Below are 27,879 nucleotides of genomic sequence, written 5' to 3' on the forward strand. Positions count from 1 at the left end.
ATTAGATAAAATAGATAAAATTAAATATTATATAAGAATAAAAATACATAATATCATTGTCTTAATATTTTGGTATAAAAGTGGTGTCAAATGTCTTATATATGTAAGACTAATATCATATAACCATATAGAATCACAAAGTTAAACACTATATAAGAATAAAAATTCATAACACCATATCAGTTTAAGGTTTTGGTGTAGAAGTAATGTCAAATGTCTTATATGTGTAAGATTAATGTCATATAACCATATAAAATCACAATCTCTGGAGACGTCTGCGCATCAAGCCTGAGAAAAGAAACTTGTATATTCTTTCATTAGACCACTTAATACTTTTAAAATTATTTTTAGTTACATTATTAGAAATATTATACAAATTATAATAACATTTTCAGGAAAATATTACTACAAATAATACATATATATATATATATATATATATATATATATATATTCGAGTGTTTTTTATTTATAACTCCTTTGCATTTTTTATATTTGTTTCAACATCTTATTTAATTGAATTCCATCCCTATATTACGGAAACACACACACATGAATAGTTTCATCCCTGTCTTAATGTTTTAATAGCTTACAGTAGTTGTACAAGTAATGGGTATTGCAGTTGGGTATTCATATCATGTTATGTTATGAATATGGTAGATAGTTAGTTATTATTAATGTTTCCATGCTACTCGGTTTCACCATAAATTCATGTTCCTGACATAGCTTATATTACTTGTAATGACATAGCGTAATAATGGAATGGTTATTTATTATATCATTACACCAAAATACTACTTATGCCCCTATGAATTTTGACTTTAATTCTCATATTCTTTATAATATTGACCTTCTGAAAAATTAAATAAAGATGATTATATATGAAAATTTATCATTTTGAATAATATATAGATATTAAAGATGATAATAATATTATGGTTTATGTTCTTACAAAAGGTCGATTTGTTCTTAAAAAACCCTTCTTTGTTTCTTTTGGTGTATGAGAAAATTCATTCTTCTTTAATCGAATTGTGAGATGGATACATACAAACACATTCTTACCTTCATGTCAATAATTTTTCAAATATAGTTAAAGATAATAATAAATGAGTGAACAATTTTCTAAGTCTTGTACCTTTTTATATCTATTTCATAAGTCTTTATAAGTGAGTAGATCTACGTCAAGTAAGTAAATCCATTAGGATTGATTAAGTTATCTTAACCTATATAATCATAATTATCTTATTGACATAATCTCAACCTATCTATCTGTATAGTTTTTAAATTATTTTTATAAATATACTAAATCTTAAAATAATTTGTTTTAGTTATATAAAAGTCAATATTATTAGACATATTATTTTGGTTTGTTAAACCAAAAAGTTTATTTTGTATAATTTATTAAAATAGTAATTTACTTTAAAATAAATAATTTAATTATTAGTAATGTTTTTATAATTTTTTTAAAGTTATATATTAGTAATATTTTTATAATGTTGTTTTCATTAAAACCAAATTTTCTCAAATTTTGTAGTAACATTTATGGAATGTTGTTTTCATTATAAAAACTTAAAAATTTTAAAATAAATTTTATAACGTCACGTTTTATTAAAAAGGTTATTTGCAAATTTTAACAATATTTTTAAAACTTTATTTTTCTATTAACAATTTTACTTAAAACTTTTAATAATACTTTTACAAATATTTTTATTAATATGTGTAAACTGTTACTCAAAATTATTAAGTTAGTTAGGTTAATGTCTGTCATATATGTAGTAGATTCCAAACTAATATTAATATAAGCCTCAAACATGTGTGAGGATGTACCAAAAATAAATTGTTAATTCTTTTCAAGAATCTAGCATGTCGTGTGGAATCCTTTCTCTTCATGTTTCTCTAATGTACGAATTCCGCAGCAATATTTCTTAGTGAGGCTAAGAAATTACTTATATATATATATATATATATATATATATATATATATATATATATATATATATATATATATATATTAAAATAGTTTTTTTTTTCAAATCACTAATTAATTACATATATCTATATGAAAAAAAAATAATGTTAACAAAAAATTATTCTTAATAAAAGGGTAACAATATAATTTTGGGTTATCTATATAAATTAATTAATGAGATTATTACAGAAATGAAATATATTTTTTAAATATTTAAAGTGAAATATTTTGACTAAAAGTAAGTAAAATAAAACATAAAACAAACCAGAAACTTGTCTGGATATGTTATAATTGTTATCTTACATGAATTTTATTTACTTTTATGTTTTCTTAAAACTTGAATAGGTTGAATGAGAAGATATCATCCATTTAGTAATTATATAAACACGTATCTGCAAACTCAAACACAGATTATGATCACTATTCAAATTAAAATTCTTTGGAATTGTTTCAATTTTTCACACTAAGAACAGATATGAAATTTTAAAGTGGAACCAAATATTGCTGAATGTGATGGATACTGCATTGCATGGTGTTTTTCACGTTATTCTGACAAACACCTTTTAAGTGTATATGAAAGATGTTCGTTTTGTTTTTCATTAGTGTGAATATTTTGATACTGATTATAAAATTATGTTAGTTGTTATCTCAAAATCTAAACTTTTTGAAAGCCAAAACATGACTTCAGTAATTAGTTAAATTGTTTCATTAACACTGATTTGTGGCCTAACTTATGATTACTATTGGCCCTTTGAGGCTATAGTTTATATAAACCTAAATGAACCTAAATCTCATGTCAATATGCATATACATTGACATTTGAATTGTATTTTATTTCACACTAACCGGGTGGTGCTGTTTTTCATTTCTTCAAAATTAATTTATTGTTAAAAAACAGTAAAAAGTATACTCTTATTTATATATATATATATATATATATATATATATATATATATATATATATATTTTGGATAAAGTAAACCATAAGATAAAAGATCGATATACCAACCAAAAAATACGCACGTCTTAGTCTCATGATTAAAAATATAACTTTTAACACAAAATACCATTAAAATTACAAACATCACTCTAAAACAAAATATTATTTTACATAATATTCAAATATATTCCAATGTACCAAATAAGGTACAGAACAAGGACACATGCTTCACTCTTTTAAGATAGGACTGTTCAAGGCCTGATATTTTTAACCTGCTAGGGATAGGGTTTAAAAAATATGAAGAAGAAAAAAATCACATGAATTTGACCTAAGTAGACCAGTGTGTTTTTTTTTTTTTTCTACTTTTTCACAAAATAAATAGTTAATGTATTTGTAAAATATTGGGATGTATCTTTTTTCTCTCACTATCTTTCTCTTCACTCTCTTTATAAATTATTCACAATTATAAATTCTTTTACATTTCCTATTCATTCCTACCTATCTCCTTTATCACTATAATTTTCATTTTATTTCATTTTTTTGTTTATATTTTATTTTTGTAAGATGGAAAGACCTTGTATGAGAAACTACTTTTAAATGAATTAAATATATTTTTTATCTACAAACTATTATAAAATACTGTGATTCACTCCTAAACTAAATTATAAAATATTTAGTTCTTACATTTTATAAAAGCCATGTAAAACATCCTTTTCAACAAACATATAGAAAGTTTTCCATGTAACAAATAACCTTCTGATGTTGTTTGTTGAGATAATTTTTTACATAAAATTTAATTTATACACAAAACACAATTTTATGAAGGAGGCTTTCCATCATGTAACAAATTACTTCAATTTTTTTTGTTTAGATAATGTTTTACATAATGAAATACTTTAAAATTTAATTTATAGACGAAACACATTTTTTTATAATAATTTATGAAAAAAAAAATATTTAATCATTTTTAATTTATTGTCATTAGCACCCACCAAACTAATGTAAATTAAATTAATATTAAAAATATATATTATTTTATGTCAACTTAGTTGATGCTAATGTACTTTCATTTTAAAAATCATTTAAATAGGATGGTCATTCAAAAGTTGACATATTATTGAATTAGTGCTTATGGTTTTCGAGCAAATTTGACACCATTAATAATATCAAGAGAGACTAGAGGAAGTTGATAATTTTAATAATTAAGCTATTTTATTTGTTTGTGCAAATTTGTGCATTTATGTTAACAGAACTGTAAACTTGGATAATAGTTTAGACGGTTATTATCAGTGATGGAGGGTGTACTTGAATTAGGGATGTCAAAAAAATCAGTACCCGTAAATATCCGCGGATAAAACCCGCAACGGATAGAAAATGGATACTAAAAATTGATACCTGCTACCTGTGGGTACGGGTATTTTTGATACCCGCATGTTAACGGGGCGGGTATGAATATCATAGTATCCGTACCCGTGGATACCCGTACCCGCTAAACTTACACCCCTTGACATTTTTCTTTTTTCTTTCTTTGAAATTGGGCATATACATCAAACCTTATATAGACAATGACGTTTATGGTATGCTTGTTGCCAAATGATGAAATCAAAATAAGAATACATGACACGTGGCAATTGATGTTTATTATTTGTTTATTTTTTAGAATCAATCAGAGAGAATGAATTTGTTGATCAAAACATTAATTAAAGAATTTCCATTGTGTTGAACGTCATTTTATATTTACTTATACAATTATTTGGACTTGTATCAACTTGAGTTTATTTGAACTTTATTTAAAATTTATGACAATGATGTATTTTATTTTATTTTATTTGAATTTATGATTAAATATTTATTTCTAAATAATTTTGCAAACACCCGCGGGTACCAGTGGATACCTGCGGATATGAAAAAAATAGGCGAATACCCGCATAACGGATACCCGACAAATATGGATACGGGTACGAAACATATATTTATCCAGCGAATAAGGTACGAGGAACTACTACCCGTACCCTACCCGCCCGTTGACATCCCTAACTTGAATAATAGTTTAAACAGTAAAAAGATAACTCTTGATCAGCCAGTTGTTGGATAGTCTTTTAATTTATCCATACAATTTTTTTATTAGTAACAGAAGTTTATATATATATATATATATATATATATATATATATATATATATATATATATATATATAATATATATATATATATATATATTAGTAAAAATACATAAGTTATTTACGTGTGTTATTTTTTTAATTTTTATAAAAATTTGAGTTAAAATCAATAAAAATAATAAGAAGTGTATAATTAATTTTTAAAATAATTTTTAAATATGAAATTAGATAAATAAAATATGTACAATAAACTTTTTTTAAAAAAGATAAAAGAAGTTTTTAGATTAATTGTTAAAATGTAAATTATTTATTTATAAAATAATTAATTTTTAAAATAATAATTAAGGATAAAATTGAGTTAAGTATATAGAAGTATAATCTTAAATAGTATAATTTAATGAAATTAATAGTATAGTAATTATTCATTATATATTATTATATATCGTATGTATGTTATGAATATTAAATACTGATTATAATATTAGGCATAATAATGTAATGAAAGATTTGAATGTTACGAGCTTATATTTTTTATGATTAATTAAAAACATTAATTAAATAAAATTTAATAGAAAAACAAAGTTTATGTTAGAACTTAGTATATACAGAAATTTCAGGACTAAAGTTATAAAGATTCATGTTCTTTGTTAGGAGGGTGTGGATTAATGTGTTAACTTATATGCTTCTTGGTTAGTATGTATTCTTAAGGCATGTTTTTTTTTAAAGATAAATATTAAGATAAAAAACTTTTATTTTGATGCATATTAGATAATACTAAATAAATGATAGGTAGATAATAATTATTGGTGATGTATATTTATAACAACATTTTAATCAATTAAATTTGTAAAAGTTGAATCATTATTTTTGTATATCGTAAATGTGTAAGAAAATAATTGTTTATTATGTCAAATAAATATATTCAGTTTGTTAATTATTATAGTTAAAAAAGATGTAAAGATTTGTTTGAAAATGGTTATGGATTTTAATTATGAAATTAGTCTTAATCATGAGTAATAGAAAGTACAATTATATCTAAGGTGACTTTCCCTTAAATATATTAAGTTTTTTTTTAATTATAAACTTTAAAATAGATGATAGATAAATCTAAATCAGTTAAGGTTTGAGATTACTCGATATATAGACATTATTGAAAAAATAAAAAGGAAATGGGATGTTGAAACTGCAATACTCAATCAGTTAAATTAACTTTTTTTTTGTTCACATATAAGTTAACAACCGAACTAATTTTAATATATTTTATATTACAAAACCAACCACACAAAAAAGAGTCTTATTAACTAAAATAGGATGATGGACAAAATATGAAATCAAACTAAAACAAAGTCATCTAACCTCTTGCTGAAATTCTACTGGACTCAACAATTTTATAGTCACCTTCAATGTGCCCGGAAGATATCTTTAAATATACTTCCATATCCACCTTGTCCATTCTTGAGCTAATAATCGAAAAGATAGACATTGTCGCGCATGCGTGCATGTGTGTTCGCAATTTTTAATTTTTACATAAATTTGAGTTAAGATCGATAAGAAATATTAATTACAATTTTTAAAATAATTGTTAAATATAACTTTGAAAAATAAAATATGTACGCAAAAAAAAAATTAAAATAATTATTAAAAGCAAAAGAGGTTTTTAGAATAACGGTTAAATATAAAATAAATATTTTTAAAATAATTATTAAGGGTAAAACTGAAATAATAAAATGTGAACACAAATATATATTATGTGCTCTTCCTTCTCAATATAAAGATGAGAAAAACTTCATAGCTCTAATTTCTTCCTTTTTTTTCTATTATTTCTTCTTTTCATTTCTTCCTTTTCAAAAAGATGTTCATATAAAGAGCATTAAACTAGGCGTAAAGGAAATCTTCCAAAAAAGGTGCTCAAGGAAGGGAACAGATTGAACACCTAAACTATCCAACAACATTATCTTCCACCTAATCATGATCAGCTAGTGTTTTCTTATTTGTTCACACCAATAATGGTGATCACTGCAAAAAGAAATACCAAGCAAACACAAAACACAAATAGAATGGTAAACTAGTGTATTTAAACATTCATACATAAATATAAATACTTAGGTACATCACCCGAGAAGTACATACATGGATAAAAGAAACATTAACTCACAAAATTATATTCAATTAAACATCCAACTGATTATTCACTCGATTATTCGGATTATGCACTTGATATAGAATTCTAAGGAAGTATGTACATGTGTTGATTTCTAAACTCTGTAGGATCTAGCCGCAAGGGGTTATCACCCAATCAATCACAAAATTTGTCCCAATGCGTCTCAGGCTCAAATACCTCCTGAGACTAGGACCTCTTATCTCTCTCACCACATAATCACGCTACTCTACATGAGTGTGAGTGATTATTAGAGTTCACAATATCTTCCTTATGTAGACATCTCATATATCAAGGCACACACTAACCACACTATCACCAAGCATTTCCCTTGAAACTCTTTTATCATCAACATTTCACATGTTATCTTTGAACAATTATCATTCCATGCTAAACACATCAAGTACATGTTTAAAAAAATGCCACATCATTCATGCATAGCTTCATACATCATATTTTTAACATTACCTTATTCAATCACAAGTTAAAATAAGGAATTAAAATTATGCAACAATTCTCGCTTAAGTTAGATGTCTCTCGCTTAGGAGGTTCTCGCATAAGCTGGATTTCTCTGGCTTGGACGAGACTGCTCTCACTCAAGTTACAAATTCTCTCTTAAGCTAAAACTTGAACAGAGAGCAAAGTGGAATTTTGCTATTCTCGCTTAAGCTAGATTTTTCTCGCTTGGATGAGACTAATATCGTTTAAGTTAGAAATTCTCGCTTAAATTAGAATAGCAGATTTTCACATACTCTCAACATGCAACACCAAAATATAAACAAACCACAATTCAACACACTCATCAATCCAACATACCAAGACACAATCAAAGTCCAAGATAAGCAATTTATTTCAAAATCTAATGAAAAACCTAGCTTCCCTTACCTTGGAACTGATACTACTCTTGACGGAAAGAAAGCCCTAAATGTAGATGAGCACCACAACCCCAAAGTAGCCTACGATGCTGAAATACAATAGTACATAGATGAAAATGAGGCTCCTACAAGATCCCAAGACGGAATGAAAGCTTCAGAATGGAAAAACGGGAATAGAACGAAGGTTGGAGATCAACTTACGTGAAGGAAAAGAATGTTCGGTTTGATCTCTAGAGAACTCTGCAACCGTCTCAGTTTCCAACCTTTGTTTTAAGGAGTAATAGTAAAAGAAATCAGAAAAGAGGAGAACAATGGCCGGGAAAAAGGAGACAAGTTGAGAGAAAATGGGTACAAAGGAGTTGAAGAGTCTTTAGGAGGAAAAGGATTGACTTTTTTTTTTTGTTCTGAAGCAACAATACAACTAGATTTTTGAATCCCTATAGTTATTTTGGAAAAATGATGATAACAATTATATTGTTTCACACATACAATAACAATGATAAAGGAATGATATACAACTATTAAAAATAAACTGTGAAAGTGAAAAGATTAATTAGTTTATAAAAATGAAATTACCTAAATTTAATCAAATAAAGTGATTAAGTGAGGTAGTGAACAGCATGTCAAAGTGCTTGAATTGATTTATCAATTATCAATCTTCACGTGTAGTGTTAACAATTCTTTCATAATCAATTTTTACTTGTAATTTGAAGTGTGAATATAACAGGAAGCAACAAGAAGATGAATTGACAAAATCTTCTTGCAAAAAAGAAGAATAAAGAGAATGAGAGAAGATGATTTCATGATAATTAACTAAGTCATTGAAAAGATGGAAAAAATATAAAATAAAGAATGAGCTTTATCTTATTTTAAAAATGAATGTTTTTAGTAATTTATATCAATAAAATTAATTTTGGTTTTGTAAATTTTTAGGCGTTAGAGAATTGTCTTTTTGTTTAATTAAATGTACCACATAATTATTACTATCATACATCAATTGATAAAATAGCATTGAAGTTTCAACTTAGATTATAATGTGTTATAATGTAAAATGTTATACTATTCAACTAAAGTTGAATTGTCAATCAATATAAAGTGTGATATTTTACACTAGTTATATAGTCCCAACTAGTGTTAAGTGTGATGTTTTTTCTCAAGATATGATTTTACCTTAAAATCTTATTGATCTGAACTAAATAATCTTTTTGAGAATTTAACATTTCTTACATCCGAATTCAATTAATAAAATGATAAGACTAATTAACTCCTCATAATCCAAGAGTGATTATGCCTCAAGAGTGTTTGAGTGAGTAGAGAGTTCCAATTAGATATATATAGCATAGAAGATTCGAGTAGGTGTGAAACAAAAAGTAAGTGTCAAAGAGATTTTAAGAGTAAATTATGTTTGAAACGTTAATCTTAAAAATGAAACTAAAAGAAAAGTGAGAAATCTAATCTTAAAATGAATGAATCAAAACTAGGCGATATTATGATCTAAGATTTTGAATTTTGTTGAAGAAAGACACAAATCAACAAAAATAATTAAAATTGAAAAATACAATTTTTCATCCGTGCAACAACAACAATAAAAAAAATACATATCAATGCATAAAAAAAAAAAGTTAAAATACTCCATTAATAACGTTTGTTCAAAAATCTGAATAAGGTCCTAAGATTTTTTTTTAGTCTCAATTAGGTCTATATTTTTTAAAATGCGTAACAATTAGGTTTATTATGTTAGTATGGTGGTAACGGTGTTAAGAATGTGCCACGTGTCAACTCCTTCTTTTTTAATTTTTTTTAATTTTTTTTTAATTATTCATGTCATATGTCACATCAATATTGTGTCACGTATCAAGTCAGTAAGGTGACACGTGTCAAGTTATTGTTTGAATCTCAATTTGGTCCATATATTTGTTATTTTGACAATGACTTTACACATGTTACCTTACTGACTTCACACGTGACACAATATCACACGTGACATGAACAATTTTTTTTTAAAATAATAAGAAAATTAAATAAATAAATAAATAAGGAGTTGACACGTGATACATCTTTAACATAGCTACCATCATACTAACATAATGGACCTAATTGTTACGCATTTTCAAAAATATGGACCTAACTAAAACTTTTGAGATTTTTGAAAAAAAAACAGAACCAATTGAATATTTTATCCTTAAAAAAAACATTCTATTAACACTTATTAGTTTGTCACATATGACACCTATTATTAGACAAAACAAGTATCATGAGTTTAGTATATATTTTGAATCTAATAGCATATTTAGTTTATGAACAGAAGTAAAAACAAAAAGAAAAGAAGAAAAAGTTCGATAGATTGTTAAACTGCTAACCAGAAACAGAAAATTAAAACATGTATAAAATGGAAAGAAAAGAATCCTAATAAAAAAAATGAGAAAATAAGAACTATTAAGAAATTACATGCAGAAAAGAAGTTGTTATAATTTATGTTTTACATAAGAGTATAAGCAAAGATTAAGAGTTTAAGCATAAATAAAGAGCATTAAATGGGTCCCACCCAGGTGCGATATGAGTCGGAGAATAATGCGAGAGGTGCTGTCAAAGCCACACAACACAACACCACACCACACCGAAACAGAGTGCCTTTCGATTTGTGGCTGAGAAGTAATCTCTGAGGCCAACAAAATTGACAAACACACATTTATTGTGTCACTTCTTATGAATTTTTAACAATAAATAAACAAACTCTCACTCTTGGATCATGCAAAACAACACACCTTCAAATTCAAAGCCTTCAACTTCAATTATGCGAACGCTCTGTGATGCTTGTGAGAGCGCCGCCGCTATCGTTTTCTGCGCCGCCGATGAGGCCGCGCTATGCCGTGCCTGTGATAAGAAGGTGCAATTCTCCACTCTTTTCTTTCTTGCTTCATTAACTATGCTTCTCTACTATATGCAAACTCTCATCATTCAACACTTTGTTTTTCTTATTCCTTCATGTTGCTCCCTCAATGCCTGTTATATACTATGTTCTTTTCTGAACCTGTCATGGTTTTTATAAATTCATTTTAGCAATTTTGTTACGTTTAGTGGAAATTTTTCTCTTTTTCATCCACGAAACTTTGACTGAGACTTAACAATGTTGAAATCATTGAACCTTAACCAAGTCGATGGTTCGATCCTCCCTTTAGTATGTAGTTGTAACATCTGGGGACAGTTTATTACTTAGTGGATCAATCTGCTGCGAAGGGAAATTGGTTAGGCCTGTGAATTTTGATACCACCTGGTTGATAACGTGTCTTTTGGTGTCGGAAAATTTCTCGTTGTCGAAAGTACGGAAAAGGGTCAACTATACTTCCGGATTATACACGACCTTATATTTTTCGAGGTAAAAGAGGTTGTTTCAAGATTTGAATCTATTGCGAATCGGTTACCGAGGCGCAACTCTTGTGTTGTGCCGATGCTTGCGTTCTGAATACCACTTGGTTATGTCAAAAAATGTTGGAATCATTGGCTGAACTTGGAGAAAGCAGAAGGTTCCTTGTTAAAAATAAGTACCTGTGAGCTGTTATCTGTAAGTGGTACTTCAAATTGAAGGACTTGAATTTGACTCACCTATTTTGTTATTGCTTCGTGATAGGTAAATGCTTTTGTCAAATTATCTTTCTTTGGACTTGGGTAGTTATGAAATCCAAGTTGGTTTACTTCAAGTCTTGGCTTTTCCTGGTAAAAATCTTTCAAGCAGTGGCTCAAAGTTTAAACTATGTTGGAATGGCAGGTTCACATGTGTAATAAGCTAGCAAGCCGGCATGTAAGGGTTGGTCTAGCAAGTCCAAGTGACGTGCCGCGCTGCGACATTTGTGAGAATGCACCTGGTAGATACTCTTCTTTCACTATCCTTGTTCTGATTCTCATATTTCTTTTTCCTCATTTGCTGTCTTCCTTTGAATCTGGATGCAGCTTTCTTCTATTGTGAGACAGATGGAAGTTCCCTCTGTTTGCAGTGTGATATGATAGTTCATGTTGGAGGTAAAAGGACACATGAAAGATATCTTCTATTTAGGCAGAGAGTTGAGGTATGTATTCCTCTCCTTGCAAACATGAATTGGCCACGGTTTAGGAGGGTCTTAGTGATGCCTTTTGTTTAAAAAAAAGTTTAATGTCTGCTTGCAACATAGTTTCCAGGAGATAAACCTGGTAAGTCAGAAAACCCAGCTTCACAACCTCTGGATCCAGGTGAGACTAAAAGAGGGCAAAATGCACTACCCAAAATAAAAATGGGAGAGAAACAGCAAAATCACAGGATGCCTCTGATTCTGACGCCAGAACCAAATGCTGATGAGCATGCCATGATGGGAACCAAAATGATTGATTTGAACATGAAGCCTCAGAGAATACATGAGCCAACATCAAATAATCAGGTTAGGATGCCTGGAAAGTAAATTTTGTCTGACTAGTTAGAAAGTATGATCTGTTACATAAATGGAATCATTCCAGATACTTGCATATATTGCAAGCTCATCTCCTCTTTCAAGTCTGACTAGATTAATGAATTTATGAAATTTTGGCTCAAATAGCAGAATTTCATCTTACTACAATTGAACCTGGATCATTGCCTCGTAATTGTTGTTGCATTCATCTCTAGTATTGTGTTGTTTTCAAGTAGTTATCGTGTCAACCGATTAACTAAACGGCATTTAAAGCATGGCTGTCATGGCTTCATTCAATCTAGTGTACCTAGTTGCTTAGTGAATAAGCAGTTTAGCAATCTTCAAGGACTATTAGTATGTTTTCCTAGCTGTGGGATGGAAAATCCTTCAGATATATATTGACGTAAAGAAAAGTTACACTGGTAAAAAGGAATTTTACGTACTTTTAGGAATTGCTTCTTCCTTCTGAAGCAGGGACTAGTAAATCCTGGCTAAACATAGAAATTGATTTCTCTATCTTGTAAGAACCTGTTGTAATGCTTGGTCAATGTTCTGCCAAACAACACTGAAATTTCTGCTCGTCTGTTGCTTAACCATTGTTTGCTTAGAGAGTAGAAGTAAATAATAATACAGAGAACAACTAAAAGACCCTTTTATGACTCTCATTCTATATCCTTGGTCTTTTCATCTGGAGTGCAGTCAACCAGTGACTATGAAAGTAAAGTAGAACCATATAACTTTTGTATGTTACAGTATGCATGACATGTAGTGGCATACACATTTCTCAGGAATGTTTGTCTATCTTGGCAGCCATAAATGCAGTTGCAACAGGATCATACACCAGATATCTTTAAAGAGGAAAGGCTTTATATATTTCTCATGCATTACTCTGTTCACAATCCTATTCTCTCAAATGTGCTGGATCATCAAGTCATTTGAGGAGTATGGTGGAGACCAATTCCTATTTTAACACATCATATGTGACTGCTTAGCATTGTTAACTGTAAATCTTTAATCCCCATGCAATGGATTGTGTGGTAACTTTTAAGGTTTGAAGGTCTTTTATGCCATTGAAAATGCCAACATGTTGAAATAATGCCAATTAATCTTTTTATTTATTCATATATCATTATTTCATGACAATTAATTAGATGTTAGTATCTTTTATATTTCTTACACAAACCACCTATGGTGTTAGAAATTGTCGCATCTGAAATCTCTTATTTTTTTTTTCTTAGTTCTCTGATTGACTGATTGAGACATTTGTTTCAAGGTTGGAAGTAGAAGTAGCCTTGATTTCCTGCTTTACTTGTCTATCTTTGCAAGACACTGTGATGGCTTATTACACATGTGGAAAATATTGAATTATTGAGCACTTGTCTATGTTTGAGAGGCACCATCATTTACTGCTATAATGATGACCCTCACAGTTGCAACTACTTATATATGTGTCTCTCAGCCATTCGGGGAACCGAAACATATTCAGTATCTAATTGTCTCTTCCATTTTTCTTTTCTTTTCATTCATTTACTTTCATGACCCTTATCTCTTTGCTTTGGAGCACATCTTTCTTGAAACTCAAGAAAGGGACATCCTAACAAAAGATGGTGCAAATTTTCTCTCGTTTTATTGTCATGGTCCAAAACACCAACTACAACAACGACTACACGTGGATGAAAAACGTGGAACTTGGTTGGCATTACTCCATTTGAGTCTGTGGCCCCTCCACTTTAAATCAGTGTCCAGTTCAGCAGGGATACTACCCTATGGTTAATATGCTTCGAAAGGTATATATAATGGAATGACAGAGAAACCAGTGTGTAAGCACCATACTTCTCTGTTTTCTTGTTAATGTGAGTTTAATTTTTTTTTTCTTATTTAATGAGAAAATTAATGGGGTCTAAAAAGTCAAGATAATAACAAGTCAAAACAAAACATGCAGAAAAGTCCATTTAGTTTGGTTCAGATACTGATAAAGTTTGAATCAATTACTTCATTCAGTCCTGACCAGAAAAAAAATGGTTTTAAACATATTTGATTTTTTGAATATATTTTGATTTAATGTTACATAATCTGGACATTAAAGAATGATTTTTTTAAATATTATTTTTAATGATAGAATTGTTATATTAACACCTTTAGAGTAATATTTTAATATTATATATTTGTTGGTCTATCTAAAGAATTAAGCTCTCTCTGTATATAAGTATATATAGGTCTATTTACATATTTAAAGAGAATTTTCTTATGTGTAAAAGTGTTACTCTTAAATATACTTTCAATTCTTTTAATGTAAAAGTCAAACCTTTAAGTGGACCTAAATTTTAAAATGCCTCGTAAAACGTATATCAAAACAACTTATTTCAACCTTTATGCTCAGCCAGTTTTTGAACCATAAATTATGTCCCTCTCTCCCTGTTGGATCCTCCCTCTCTATATTATTACTATTAATATTATATTCCAAAGTTTATTAAATTTTTCTTTGAATTTTTTTGAGTGTTTGCTATCTCAATTGAATAATTGATATGAAAATGTTGTTTAAGAAATATCAATGTGTAATTCTTTCTTATTGTCATTTTTATCAAATCATATTTTTCTATATTATTTACTTTTGCAATTTTTGTATTTATATTTCTTATATTTTTATGATTATATTGTTATACTTTATAGAATTTCAATTGAAAATATAAACTATAATATAAGAATTTGGTTTAAAAAAATCAAGCAAAGGATAAATGTTCAAAAAATTAACTCAATCTCAAAATCTCAATGTGGTGTTCTTGATAAAATTGTTACTCAGCGTGAAAGGAATTTAGGTTCAATTGATGAATAATTTAGCGAACAATTAATTATAGATAATATTGACAATACTAATCGGCTAAATTCTAATAAAAAACACAAAGTTTAAACAAATATAATTTATTAGAAAAGTATTAAGCAACATAACCTATCAACTGAAATTCTTGAAACTATATGATTCAAGGCATGGACAAACAGAAAAACTTTGAAGAATTAATTATTGTAAGATTCTAATTAAATATGACAATTTTAAGTTTCTGAAAGATAACAATTAATATTTTATTCATATTTTTGTGCAATGATATTGTCACATGAAGTAATGTATGACAAGAAAATAAATACATGATAAGAAAATAACAAATATTTTAGAGATTTAGATCATTGTATTGTGTTATTTTGAGCTATTTTTCCATGTTGGTTAACTAGTAAATTAAGGGACTAGAGATAAGAAAAATCTTGGTTACAAGTTCAAAAATCATGAACACACGGTCAAATGCATTGAAGTAGTGGAAATATTGAGAAAAAAAAGGACCATATCTGATAATTTGGAAGAATATATATAGTAATAAAGAAAAACAACATAATCAATAATATTTTTCTTCGAAATTCCGATTTTGTCAAACATCTTTCCAAGAAAGCACTTGTTTTCATGGATTGAATCGCTTCCAGGATTTGATCTGATTATTCAAAAATATTATAGGCACTTAAAAATGATGAAATTTCTATATATATATATATATATATATATATAATCAATAATAAAACTTAAAGATACAAGATATTATTATTCTTCGTAAAAACATCATAAAAAATGAATTTCACATTTGACTTAATCGGAATAAGCCAGCTTTTATAATATTCGTGAGTTATTTATTTTGATTTATTCCAAATAACTGCAAATATGTCAGTCAGTCATAACATTTATAAAAAAAAATGAAAATATTTTTTTTTATAAACAAGCCAATACTTTCCTGAAGTTAAGAAACCCATCAACAAGCCATTAAAAACTAACCTTACATTTCTTTTCAAAGAAAACTCATTCTCATACACATTTCATCACAACTCATCCACAACAAAATTTGAAATTTCAACACAAAACAATATCTACATTCTTACATCATATTTAGCAATAGCACAAAACTGAAAACCAGCGAGGAGAAGAGAAGGAAAAGAACAATACCTTAAAGAGAAGAAAACCTAATTGACATTATGTGTGAGGTGTTGTCGTGTCACAAACTTGAAGGAGGAGAAACCCTAAAACGAGGTGAGATGAGTTTTGTTGATGGGTGTTGTTATCTGTTGGTGCCTGAAGTTTAAAGAGTAAGTTTTCATCACCATAGTTGTGACATGCAAGCTTGAATGAAGAGCTTTTGAGTTTTTAATGATAAACTGATATAGGTAAACCTTCATTGATGAGTTAGCAAACCCTAAACCCTGCTAATTATTGTAACATCCTAGGAGGATTTATCCTTAGTATTATGACACATGGACCTTCGCAAAAACTATCTGAGATCAAGTAATTAAGACACAAAACGCTTTATAACACATAAAATATTATATATATCTAATGCATATTATTTGTCACTTAGTTTTCGCATAAAGAATCGTGAATACATTGTTTAATCACTAAGAACATAATATTTTTGACTCATTCAAATTTTCTTATAATTCAACGCTTAAAATATATATAACACATTATACTTGTTCCAAGGGATATATAATCAATGCTCAAAATAGTGAACAACATCGTTATCAAAGTAATGGATTCAAAACTCAAATAACATAAGTTACATTTTTGTTGAGAACACGATTTTTCTTGAGAAGGATTTTATTTCTGTCAAAAAGTAAAGTCGTGTTTAACTAACAATACGATTTCAGTGTATAATAATTATAAATGCTTTGTTATAATTTTGTTGTTTTTATTTTTAAGATTTTAATAATTGAAGGAAATGTAGTTATTTATATTCACGAAAAGTACTTGAAGGAAATTAAAAATAATAAGCATGACATAAAATATATATTGTCATTGTAATATACTGTAATAGAATAACAGAAAGAAAAAACCTTCTTCATTAACAAAGATCGTGTTTTCAGGCACGACTTTCATGAACAAATATATATATATATATATATATATATATATATATATATATATATATATATATATATATATATATATTTGATTTTGAACTAATTATGTATGTATATGGTTGTGTGAGTGTTGCAGATATGATTGTGAGATTATTGAGTTGTGGGATTGTATTTCGAAACATAATGGAAAAAACATATGTTTGAGTACACAAATGTAAGAAACAAAGTTAAATATGTTCAACCTTTGTCAAATATTTTGGTGTCGTGGTTTTGTGATAGTTGAGTTCGTTCTAGTATGATTAGATAATATTTATAATTGACGAAGATAATATTCATAGGAAAAACATATGTTTGAGTACACCAATGTAAGTAAAACAAAGTTAAATATTTTCAACCTTTGTCAAATATTTTGGTGTCGTGGTTTTGTGACAGTTGAGTCCGTTCTAGTATGATAATTGACGAAGACAATATTCATAGGAAAATGGTACTTCAGGTCTTAGATTTATTTGTTCCAATCTATTAATGTACATTGTTAATTATTAGAATATACTAATGTAAAAAGTATGGGAGGCAAATTGGACTAGGGTCAGTACGTCAATCTGAGGCAGATCAGGTTGAGGTTTTCAACCTACCAACCTGTTAAGCTCGACCCACTTAGGCCACCAAATTAGCGAGAGATTGATCCGTTTTTATTTACTTTATTAAAAATAATTTAATAAAATTAAAAATATGCATAAATTAGGTTTCAATTATTAGTTATAATAGAGTAATTTAACATTTAAATATGATAATTATTTTAGTTTATTCAATTGAAAATACTAATTGATCAATTAAAAACTTAGAAAATATTTATATGATTAAATATTTATATATATATATATAAACAAATTTTATAAATATAATTTTGGTTAAATTATGTTATTGGTTCCCTTTTTGTTAGAAAATATCAATTTGGTTTTTTTTTTCTTTATTTGTCTCAATTTTGTCCCTATTTAAGAGATTTGATGTAATCAGACCCTGAGTGTATTTAACAAGTTTTTTCTTAGTCATATCAATAAGGTCATGAAATTTCTATTTATTTTTTATTTTACATATGATGGATTTGTCTGAATCGCTACATGATTTTATTTTAATCTTTCTTGGATCAGGTCTCATATTAGGAAGTCTAGGAGTAGTATTCTTTACGAATTCGATTTTTTCTGCTTTTTCGTTGAAACTAGTTCTTGTTTGTGTATTTTTATTCTATATTTTTTCAAACTCTCGTTTAGTAGTTGCCTCATAGCTACTTATTATGTGGGCGCTATAAATGTTTTAATAATATTTGGTGTGATGTTTATGAATGGTTCGGATTATTACCAATATTTTTGTGGTTTATTTATTTATTTTTTATTTTTTAAGAGAATTAAAATTTTGCCACGTGTCAAGTTGATGTTGTGTTATGTGGCAGTGACAGTGTGATGTATGTTAAGACTTTGGCAAGTGTACCAAGTTGCGCAAGTAGTAACCGGTAAGACCGGGATATCGTTTCCCAAGAGAATCGTATATACTAAATAATTGTGTAATTAGTGACTAATTTAAACTAATGAATAAATTCATAATTTGGGCTTTTGTATGCAAGAAAGTAAATATTTCATAAACAAGTAAAATTGAACTTGGATATTTGAAGACTCTAGAAAATGGTAAAGACTAGAAATGCAATGGATTGATATTGTTGGAGTTAGACTTCACCTACTTCATTCTCATGATTCTCCATTAATTAATAATGTCAACCCACAAGTTTACTCAAACCCTAATCCCTTAGTTGAATGAGCTTAGGTTTCCTTATTTAGAGCCAATTCCTTGAATCCCTAAATAAACAAACCCGCTTTACAAATTAGGGTTTAAGACAACTAATGGATCAAGTTCCATTCCTAGATACAAGTTTCATTAGGTATTTTGTTCCAATTCTAGGTTTCAAGAGATATTTTCCAATACCTAATGACCCAAATATCATGGAATGAATAGTCAAAACAAAGCAAGCTTTAAGCACATCAACAAAGATACTAGCAATCAATGGAAAAAACATTTATATATTCAAATCATTCAAAAATACATGAAAGTTCAGTGGCTACATCTAACCCCAACAAAAATGAGTTTAGCTCTCCATTGTCATGGAGAGCTCAAGCTTACAAAATGGAAATGGAAGAGTTACAAAGAGGAAGAAAGGGTAGTTCCCACTAACCCTAGCAGACCTCCAAGTGCTCCAAATCGCGTTGCTCGAGCTCCAAAATGTCCAAGATTCGTTTTCTCTCGCGAAAACAGAAGAAAAAGGGCCAACTTGACACATCAGCGAAAACTGCTGCCTGGCGGAAGCCTCTCACCGCCAGGCACAAGCCACCAAACAGTGCTGAAACTTTGCGTGTACCGCCCGGCGGTGTCCAGTTGCCGCCAGGCGGTGAGTTGCTGGAAAGCTGATTTGCGCCTGGCTGGCGCCTGGCACTAGAAGAATGTGTCGCCTGGCGATGTCTTTGTGGCGTCAGGCGATTACTGTGTCTTCTACATTTAATGTCTTTTTGGCTTCTTCTTGCTACTCATGATCACTCACTTGTTTGGGTTTTTGGAACAAAGCTTCCCATCTACAAAAAGAACACTAAAATGGGGATTAGTGGTATATTTAGATCAATTTTAATCCAAAATGTACTTATTTACAAAAGTAAGGTAAAATTGAGGATTAAGTAGGTTAAAAGCTTTGGAAGAGATGATTTTGCTAATAAAATATAGCTTGAATAATGGTAAAAATTAACATTATCAATGTGATAGTGACAAGACCACGTGTCACTGTCACGCCATATGTCATTTTCTCAGTCCCAATTTGGTCTCTTCATTTTTATTTTGTTTCAATTTAGTCCTAATTTTTTTGAAAAATGGGCAATTTCTTCTCTCTTTAAATTGAAACAAAATTTATTTTTTATATAAATTTTATACAAATATGTTTATTATATTTTTATTCAAATTGATAGTGCTATTATATATTTTTTACCAAATTAAGGTTATTTAAATTTATACATCACATTCAACTTTATTTCAAATTATTTTCAAATTTTAAAGTTATTTGTTTTAAATGTTATAAAATTATTTAAATTTATTTTAAAATTTTATATTTGAATTTATATCATTGTTATTTTTAGGCTTAATTAGTGATTTAGTCCTCTAATTTGTTGGTTTGGTTTATTTTGGTCCTCTCATTATTTTCTTGTTCAATTTGGTCATTGAATTCTTGAAAAAGGTTCAATTTGATCATTTTTATTAAGTTGATGGTAATACCGTGTCCGTACATGTCACGTGTCATTTTGTGAAACTTTCAATTTTATTTTATTTTATTTTTTTATATATTTTTTAAATTAAACTGCCACGTGTCACATTATGATCGTGTCACATTATGATCGTGTCACGTATCAATTCATGAATTTTTTTTACTTTTGTTATTTTTGAATTTTTTTTAATTCATTCATGTGGCAAATCGTGATTATGTCATGTGTTAGAATAATTGTGGTTGTCTTCAATTTAGTCTCTCTATTTTTTAAAATAATTCAATTTTGTCATCTCCAATTTGTGACAAAATTAGTAATTAAGCTTAATTACAGTTTATATATTCATGTTAAAATAATTTTTTATGATTTATACTAAAATCCTTTCCTAAATACTCATTATTTTATTTCTTACATCTTTTCACTTGTAATTTTTTACTCTTGGAATTTTTTACACTTGTAAAAACCAAAATAATTTGAATATTAAGTGGAGTAATTTAATGTATAAATTATAAAAAGTTATTTTAACATGTATATATAAGCCGTAATTAAGCGTAATTACTAATTTGGTCTAAAATTGAAGAGGATAAAATTGAATCATTTTAAAAAATAGGGGGACTAAATTGAATCAAAAGGGTAAGTAAAGGAACTAAATTGAGAACAGACATCGTTAGCCTAACATGTGGCACATTTTTTAAATTAAAAGAAAAAAAAGGTTAAGTATGTGTTTGATCTCTTAACTTTCAATGAAAATTAGAATTAGTCTCTCTTCGAAACTTTTGACTAATTTAGTCTCCCATCTTTAAAAATGTGTGGATTTAGTACTTTTAACTAAATTTTGTTAAGTTAATTTGACGTTTCAAGCATATTTCATGATAGTATTTAAGTTATTTACATTGTTTGACACATATTCGCTTCAATGTTAATTCAAATACTATCATGAAACATGTATGAAATGTCAAATAAACTTAATAAATTTTGGTTAAAAAGACTAAATTCACACATTTCTAAAGTTTGAGGACTAAATTGGGTCAAAATTTCAAAAAGTGACTAAGACTAATTTAAATATTCACGAAAAGTTAAGAAATCAAAAATATATTTAACCCTTTAAAAAATAAAATCAAAATTAAAAACAATTAAAAATTTCACAAATTGACATGATGTGACATGTGACATTTTTTTTAAATTAAATTTTTTTAAAAAAATTAAAAAAATTTAAAAATGAAAATGTTACAAAATGACACGTGACATGTACAGTCGTTAACGTCAACTTAACAGAAAAGACCAAGTTGAACATTTCTAAAGAATTAAAAGACCAAATTGAACCAAAAAGTAAGATGACTAAAATGAACCAAACCAATAAATTAGAGGATTAAATCACTAATTAAGTCTTATTTTTAAACCAACTCAAATATTTGTATTAAATGAGGATCATTTTAAACATTTGGTAAAAATGAGGACCATCCACAACAAACATTACGAAAATGAGGACGAAAAAGATATTTAAACCTTTATTTTTTATTTTTGCAAAATAATCATCCTATGGATGCACTTAGGGTTGAGTTGTAATCACATTGGTGATAGATCAGAAGTACAACCCATTAATTTTTCAAAAAAGTTTCATTGAGAGAAAATTTAAAAAAATTGTATAAAAAGTCATACCATGTAGCCCAATTATTTGTATATTGTGCATTATCCCAATTATTTGTATATTGTGCATTATCCTATGGAAGTAATTAGGATTCATAGTTGTGAATTGTAATCACATTCATGGTAGATTAAATAAAATTTTAAGTCACATTAGTCATCCAAACAAAATTTACAAATCATTGGTGGACCACAAAAAGTTTACAAAATACACCGATATTATAGAACAAATACAACAAAATATACTGATAACCAACAACTTCATAACATCTACCAACTCGTCACCACACATAGAACCTCCGTCAAAGACAAGAGAAAATGTCGATTGAAGGAATGAGAATGATAATGATCGGAGAATGTTTCACTTCAGAAAAAAAGTAGGTTTGCTTTGTTCAGAAAAAAACAACAGAGAAATGAGAATGACGATGACAATTAAAAAAGCCACGTAAGCTCTGTGAAAAGCGTGTAAAAAATGTGTTCAAATATCATTTTGGCTTTCATTATTTATTCTCTTATGCACAGTGGATTTCAGTGTACCCCCACACGCTTAAATATCATCGCCTTCAACAATATTCTACTTTCACAGGGAAAGAACGAAAGTAGTAATGACGATGAAAGAACATAATTGGTTGATCACAACACCACTGTTAACGTTGTTGCTGTTTGTTTCATTTCCTGCTTTCAGTTACGGACTTGTTTCTCCTCCTACCCTGCTCAATAAACTGTCTCAGGGAACTTTTCTCACCACTCAGGACCTCTGGTTTCACCAAACCCTCGATCACTTCTCTCCCAATGTATCTCTCTCTCTCTCTCTCTCTCTCTCTCTCTATTTCTCTGCAAATGCAAAGTAGAATTGAATCTCTTAGCTTTAAGTTGTGATGAGATTTACACTGCAGGATCAGCGTGAGTTTCTGCAACGATACTATGAGTTTGTAGAGTATTTTGATGTTCCTGATGGACCAATTTTCTTGGTAATCGGCGGTGAAAGTGAATTGAGTGGGATAGAGAATGACTATGTTGCTGTAAGTTGCAAATCTTGGTCCACATCTTTATTGCATGCATTCATGACGCATTATTTAGTCACTGTTTTTTTATTCTAGCTACTTTATTTTTTAATATTTTTTATAATTTTAATATAATAGTTATATAGTTTTGTGTTGTATTATTTTTCTCTCTGTTTTTGGTTTCTTCCATTTTATATGTCTTTTAACATTATTTTGAGATTCTATTTATTTCTTTCTCTATCTAGTATAGTAAATAAATATATGTGAAAATTATTTAAATATTAATGCAAAAATTAAGAGCATAAATAGAAGGAAAATGTTATTAAAATTTTAAAAGTTAAATAAAAAATTCTGTTTTCAAAACTAGCTATTTCCGAGCATTTACTTCTTATGAGGTGGTAGATATACAAAATTCACATGGACTTTAGTAGGAAATAAATGGAGAACGATATTATGATTCAGTTTTAACTTGTCACTTTAATTATTTTTAAATGATTATATTATATTATTAAAAAAATCAAAATAAATAATTGAAAAGCGTATTAAAATAATAAATTAAAAATGAATTAAAAAAATAGGTGAAAGTATCATTGTTTATACCGTATTGTTGACTTATTTTCTCATTTTAGCATCAGGGTTGATTCCCAAAGGCTTTTCCCAATAAAATAGGAAAACTGGTAAAAATTATGAAATTGAGACTTATTAAATAGGCACTATGGAGGTACTGGCAAAGGGCATTACTTGTAAATTTGTGAACAATGGTGCGGCTTTTGCCATGAAAAGATAATATTATAAACAAATCTTCATACCTTATTTTGTTTTATGTATAGGTACTGGCAAAGAAGTTTGGAGCAGCAATAGTTTCTGTAGAACATCGCTACTATGGAAAGAGTTCACCATTTGACTCTTTGGAAACAGAAAATTTAAAATATCTTTCATCCAAGCAGACACTTTTTGATTTGGCTGTTTTTCGTCACTATTATCAGGCAAGTTTGAAGTTGTTTAGATCACTGCAAGAACACTATTCTTCATTATAGTTTCAAATTCTATAGTTTCCAGCGTGCTTGTTTGATTACTGCATATCTGGTAATTCTTCAAGCAATTTCTGTGTTAATATTTCTTCAATACTTTTTTAGCTGTCAGTTTAACATACATCTTTTGTTTGTTTTTTCTCTTCATTTTTATTTGATTTCTTACTGTGATTTCCACGTAGAATTCCTTCAATGCAAAGCTTAGTGGAAAAAAAATTGAAAACCCCTGGTTCGTTTTTGGTGGCTCATATGCTGGAGCACTCAGTGCATGGTTCCGTCTCAAGTTTCCCCATTTAACATGTGGAAGTCTTGCAAGTTCTGCAGTGCTTCATTCTGTTTATAACTACGCAGAATATGATCAGCAGGTGAAGAGGATAGTGATTTTTATTTGATGTCCAGTTTTTCTAGATGCTGAATGAATCATTTGAAGTTCCCTTTTATTTTATTTCAGTCCATTTTTTAGTTGTATCTTTAACATGCAGGTTGGTGCATCAGCAGGTGCTGAATGTAAAGCAGTATTACAAGAAACTACTCAACTCATTGAGCACAAACTTGCAACCAATGGAGAGGAACTGAAGGCATCATTTAATGCAGATGGTGTATGATATGTTCCTCAGTTACTTTTTTTTTTAATGAATCACGTTGCCGAGTAGACTATCTAGTATGATTTTCACGTTGCATTTTCACCTTTTCCCTGTTTTGAAGCTTGAAAGAGATGGAGACTTCATGTATTTAGTGGCTGATGCTGCTGCTTTAGCAGTAAGCTCTATGACTTTAGCTGTTACTCTTGGTCATTTCCCTTTCTTGTATTCAGATTCATTTTGATGTATTCTCCTTTTATGGATTTTTGAATGTTACAGATTCAAAATGGAACTCCTCAAGAATTATGCAATCCTATGGTTAAAGCAAAGAAGGCAAGAGAGGACTTGGTGGTAATTCACTTTGCTTAAAAGAAGTCTTACATCGACTACAAATAAAACTAATTTATAATATGCAAATTTTATTTTACAAGCTAGTTTGGTAGGATTAAGTTAGGTTTAAAGTCAATTTCTTAACATAGTATCACTGTCATGGATTAGAGTTTATCTTAATGAAATTTGTTGTTTGTTAAATCTATTATTATACTTGCTATTAGACTATCTATTAGGGATGACAATATGAGTCTGGTCCGTCGGGCCAGCCCGTAGGCCCGCGAAAAAAATGCAGGACGGGCTAGGATAGTGAACCCGTAGGCCCGCAGTAGTCCGACATAAGCCCGCGCGGGTTGGCCTGCGGCCCGTATAAAAAAAAAAAAACTTGTATTTGTGCATGTTAGTTACTTTTTTTATGAACTCTTGCATTAACGTTCCAACTTTTTGTATAACTAGAAAAGACAAGTATAATATATTTTGTAATGCGCTAAAATTTAAAGAATGCATTGTGTATGTCATAATATGAATATGAATATGATGAAAATGTTAATTATCAATTTATCATCAAACTTCCCAAAGTCTTTACTTAATTTTTTGAACTTAAACCTAAACCTGTGCTCGAGAGATAATTGTCCATATACTGATAAGGGATGTATGAATTCTCGAGAAGAGAGGAGCCGTAGTGGTCCCCCCGGATCGCCCGGATCCCACGAGTGAAGAGAAAGTTGGATCTACATTGGATCTCACCTGAATCGCCCCATCTATCCTCCTGAGGATAAGTTTGGTTTCAAACCCCGGTTCAAACTGGAGAAGTACGCCATGCTAATGTGCCTTGGATGATTCACATCTCAGGGTTAGGCGCCGATGAGCACATTAAACTATCCATGTGGCTGAAAAGTTTCCCAATTTTTAAACATAGAAATTTTTATCATAAGAATTAAAAAAAAAAAAGGGGGGGGGGGGTGAGTCCGCGGGTCCACGGACCAAGTGATGTGCGGGACGGACCTGTGATTGCAGCCCACATAAATTGTGTATTGCGGGACGAGCCAGCCCGGGATGTGCAGACCTTATGTGGTTTAGGCCTAAGTGGGCTGGATCGGCTCGCATGGCCACCTCTACTATCTATTAGTGGCTAATCCTACGTTCAAAATCTAAATGCTTCGACATGAAAATCATCTTACAAGCCTGCTATGTCTGTTGTGATGACATATATTCCTTCCCCTTCCTCTGTCACACTTTGGGGCTAGTTATGTGTTTTTAGTCTAACACATCTGATGGAAACTATATAATTCAATATGCAGGATGCTTATGCCAAGTATGTCAAAGAGTTCTTCTTTGGAACCTTTAGTTTTAATGTAAAGATTTATGACCAGGACTACTTAAAAAAAACTTCTACCAACGAAGACAGTTCCACTAGATTATGGTGGTTCCAAGTTTGCACTGAAGTTGCAAACTTTCAAGTGGCTCCATCAAATGATAGTATTCGCTCCTCAAAACTTGACACAAAGCAAGTTCTTTTATCCTCACTCTTCACTTCATATACTTCTCTAATGACACGATTCTTTGCTCTTATTTAACACATCTTAACATTGTGGTTGTGGGTTCTTTCCCCTTACATCACAGATACCACTTGGACCTTTGCAAACATGTCTTTGGAGAGGGCGTTTTCCCTGATGTGGATGCAACTAATTTATACTACGGAGGCACAAAAATTGCTGGTTCAGAAACTTGCTTATGCCTCGATGTTTATTCTCTTTTTTCCCTTCATTCAAATAATGCATGCAAAAATTTATAAAGAATATGCTTATATGACCCTCATGGTTCCATTATTTCTTGAATTTGACATGATCTCATCTTTGTGTACATAAACAGGTTCAAAGATAATATTTTCAAATGGCTCACAGGATCCTTGGCGTCATGCATCCAAACAAACTTCATCTACAGATCGTGGGTTAATAACACTCTTTATTATTCTTCTTGGCATCTTGATTTTTAAGAAGAGTGCTGAACCATCATCGCCTATTACAGTGATGGAATATATATAATGTTCTGTCTTCATTTTGCAATGGCCATTGAGCTTTTGATTTGTTCAGTGAATGCTATCTAATTGTTATTACACCTTTCAGTGCCTTCCTACACTATCGCATGTTCTAATTGTGCTCATTGCACTGATTTACGAGGATGTCCTCTGTTTCCTTTGTCCCTTGAAGGTATGCATAACATTTGTACTCCAATTGTTGTCATACATGGGTCAATTGTATGATGATAACGACTCTTTTATATTTTTCAGGTAATGAAAAGAACTGCTCCTCCCCTGATGCAGTCCACAGAGTGAGGCTACAGATTTCAAAACATATGGAGTTGTGGCTATCTGAGTGCGATGAAGGGAAGAATTTTATGTGATTGATTACAAGTATCTTCACCATGCACTCACCCAATGTGTTTGCGTATGTATGTACTCAAATGACTTATGACTTATAAATATGCTACCCAAATTCATATTCATCCATAGCTATTATATATTTACAAACATATATATATATATATATATATATATATAAACTTTAAGTGATCATCAAAAGTGATTTCTCTTCCAACGTGAATTTATTATTTTTAAATTGATTTTGTAA

General features: G+C 29.3%; 2 protein-coding genes across 4 annotated transcripts; both read left to right on the plus strand.

The window, feature by feature from the left end:
- The first annotated feature begins 10,666 nt into the window (after positions 1-10,666).
- Positions 10,667-14,351, plus strand: LOC114176173 (B-box zinc finger protein 18-like). Of its 3 annotated transcripts, none has more exons than XM_028061120.1 (5): positions 10,667-10,948; positions 11,828-11,924; positions 12,010-12,125; positions 12,228-12,470; positions 13,753-14,351. In XM_028061120.1, exons 1-5 carry the CDS (start codon positions 10,811-10,813, stop codon positions 13,849-13,851), a joined length of 693 nt encoding a protein of 230 aa, XP_027916921.1. In that variant the 5' UTR covers positions 10,667-10,810; the 3' UTR covers positions 13,852-14,351. The 3 variants fall into 3 exon arrangements, with proteins under 3 accessions (XP_027916921.1, XP_027916922.1, XP_027916923.1); XM_028061121.1 differs by having other exon boundaries at positions 13,718-13,854; XM_028061122.1 differs by lacking the exon at positions 13,753-14,351 and adding an exon at positions 13,290-13,702.
- Positions 14,352-22,855: 8,504 nt separating this feature from the next.
- Positions 22,856-27,744, plus strand: LOC114176174 (probable serine protease EDA2). The gene is made up of 12 exons (XM_028061123.1): positions 22,856-23,097; positions 23,200-23,325; positions 24,138-24,293; positions 24,521-24,703; positions 24,821-24,937; positions 25,044-25,097; positions 25,199-25,270; positions 26,551-26,756; positions 26,873-26,967; positions 27,122-27,196; positions 27,376-27,459; positions 27,540-27,744. Exons 1-12 carry the CDS (start codon positions 22,909-22,911, stop codon positions 27,650-27,652), a joined length of 1,470 nt encoding a protein of 489 aa, XP_027916924.1. The 5' UTR covers positions 22,856-22,908; the 3' UTR covers positions 27,653-27,744.
- Positions 27,745-27,879: the final 135 nt, after the last annotated feature.

Source organism: Vigna unguiculata, chromosome 3, assembly GCF_004118075.2.
Source record: "Vigna unguiculata cultivar IT97K-499-35 chromosome 3, ASM411807v1, whole genome shotgun sequence".
Lineage (NCBI taxonomy): Eukaryota > Viridiplantae > Streptophyta > Magnoliopsida > Fabales > Fabaceae > Vigna > Vigna unguiculata.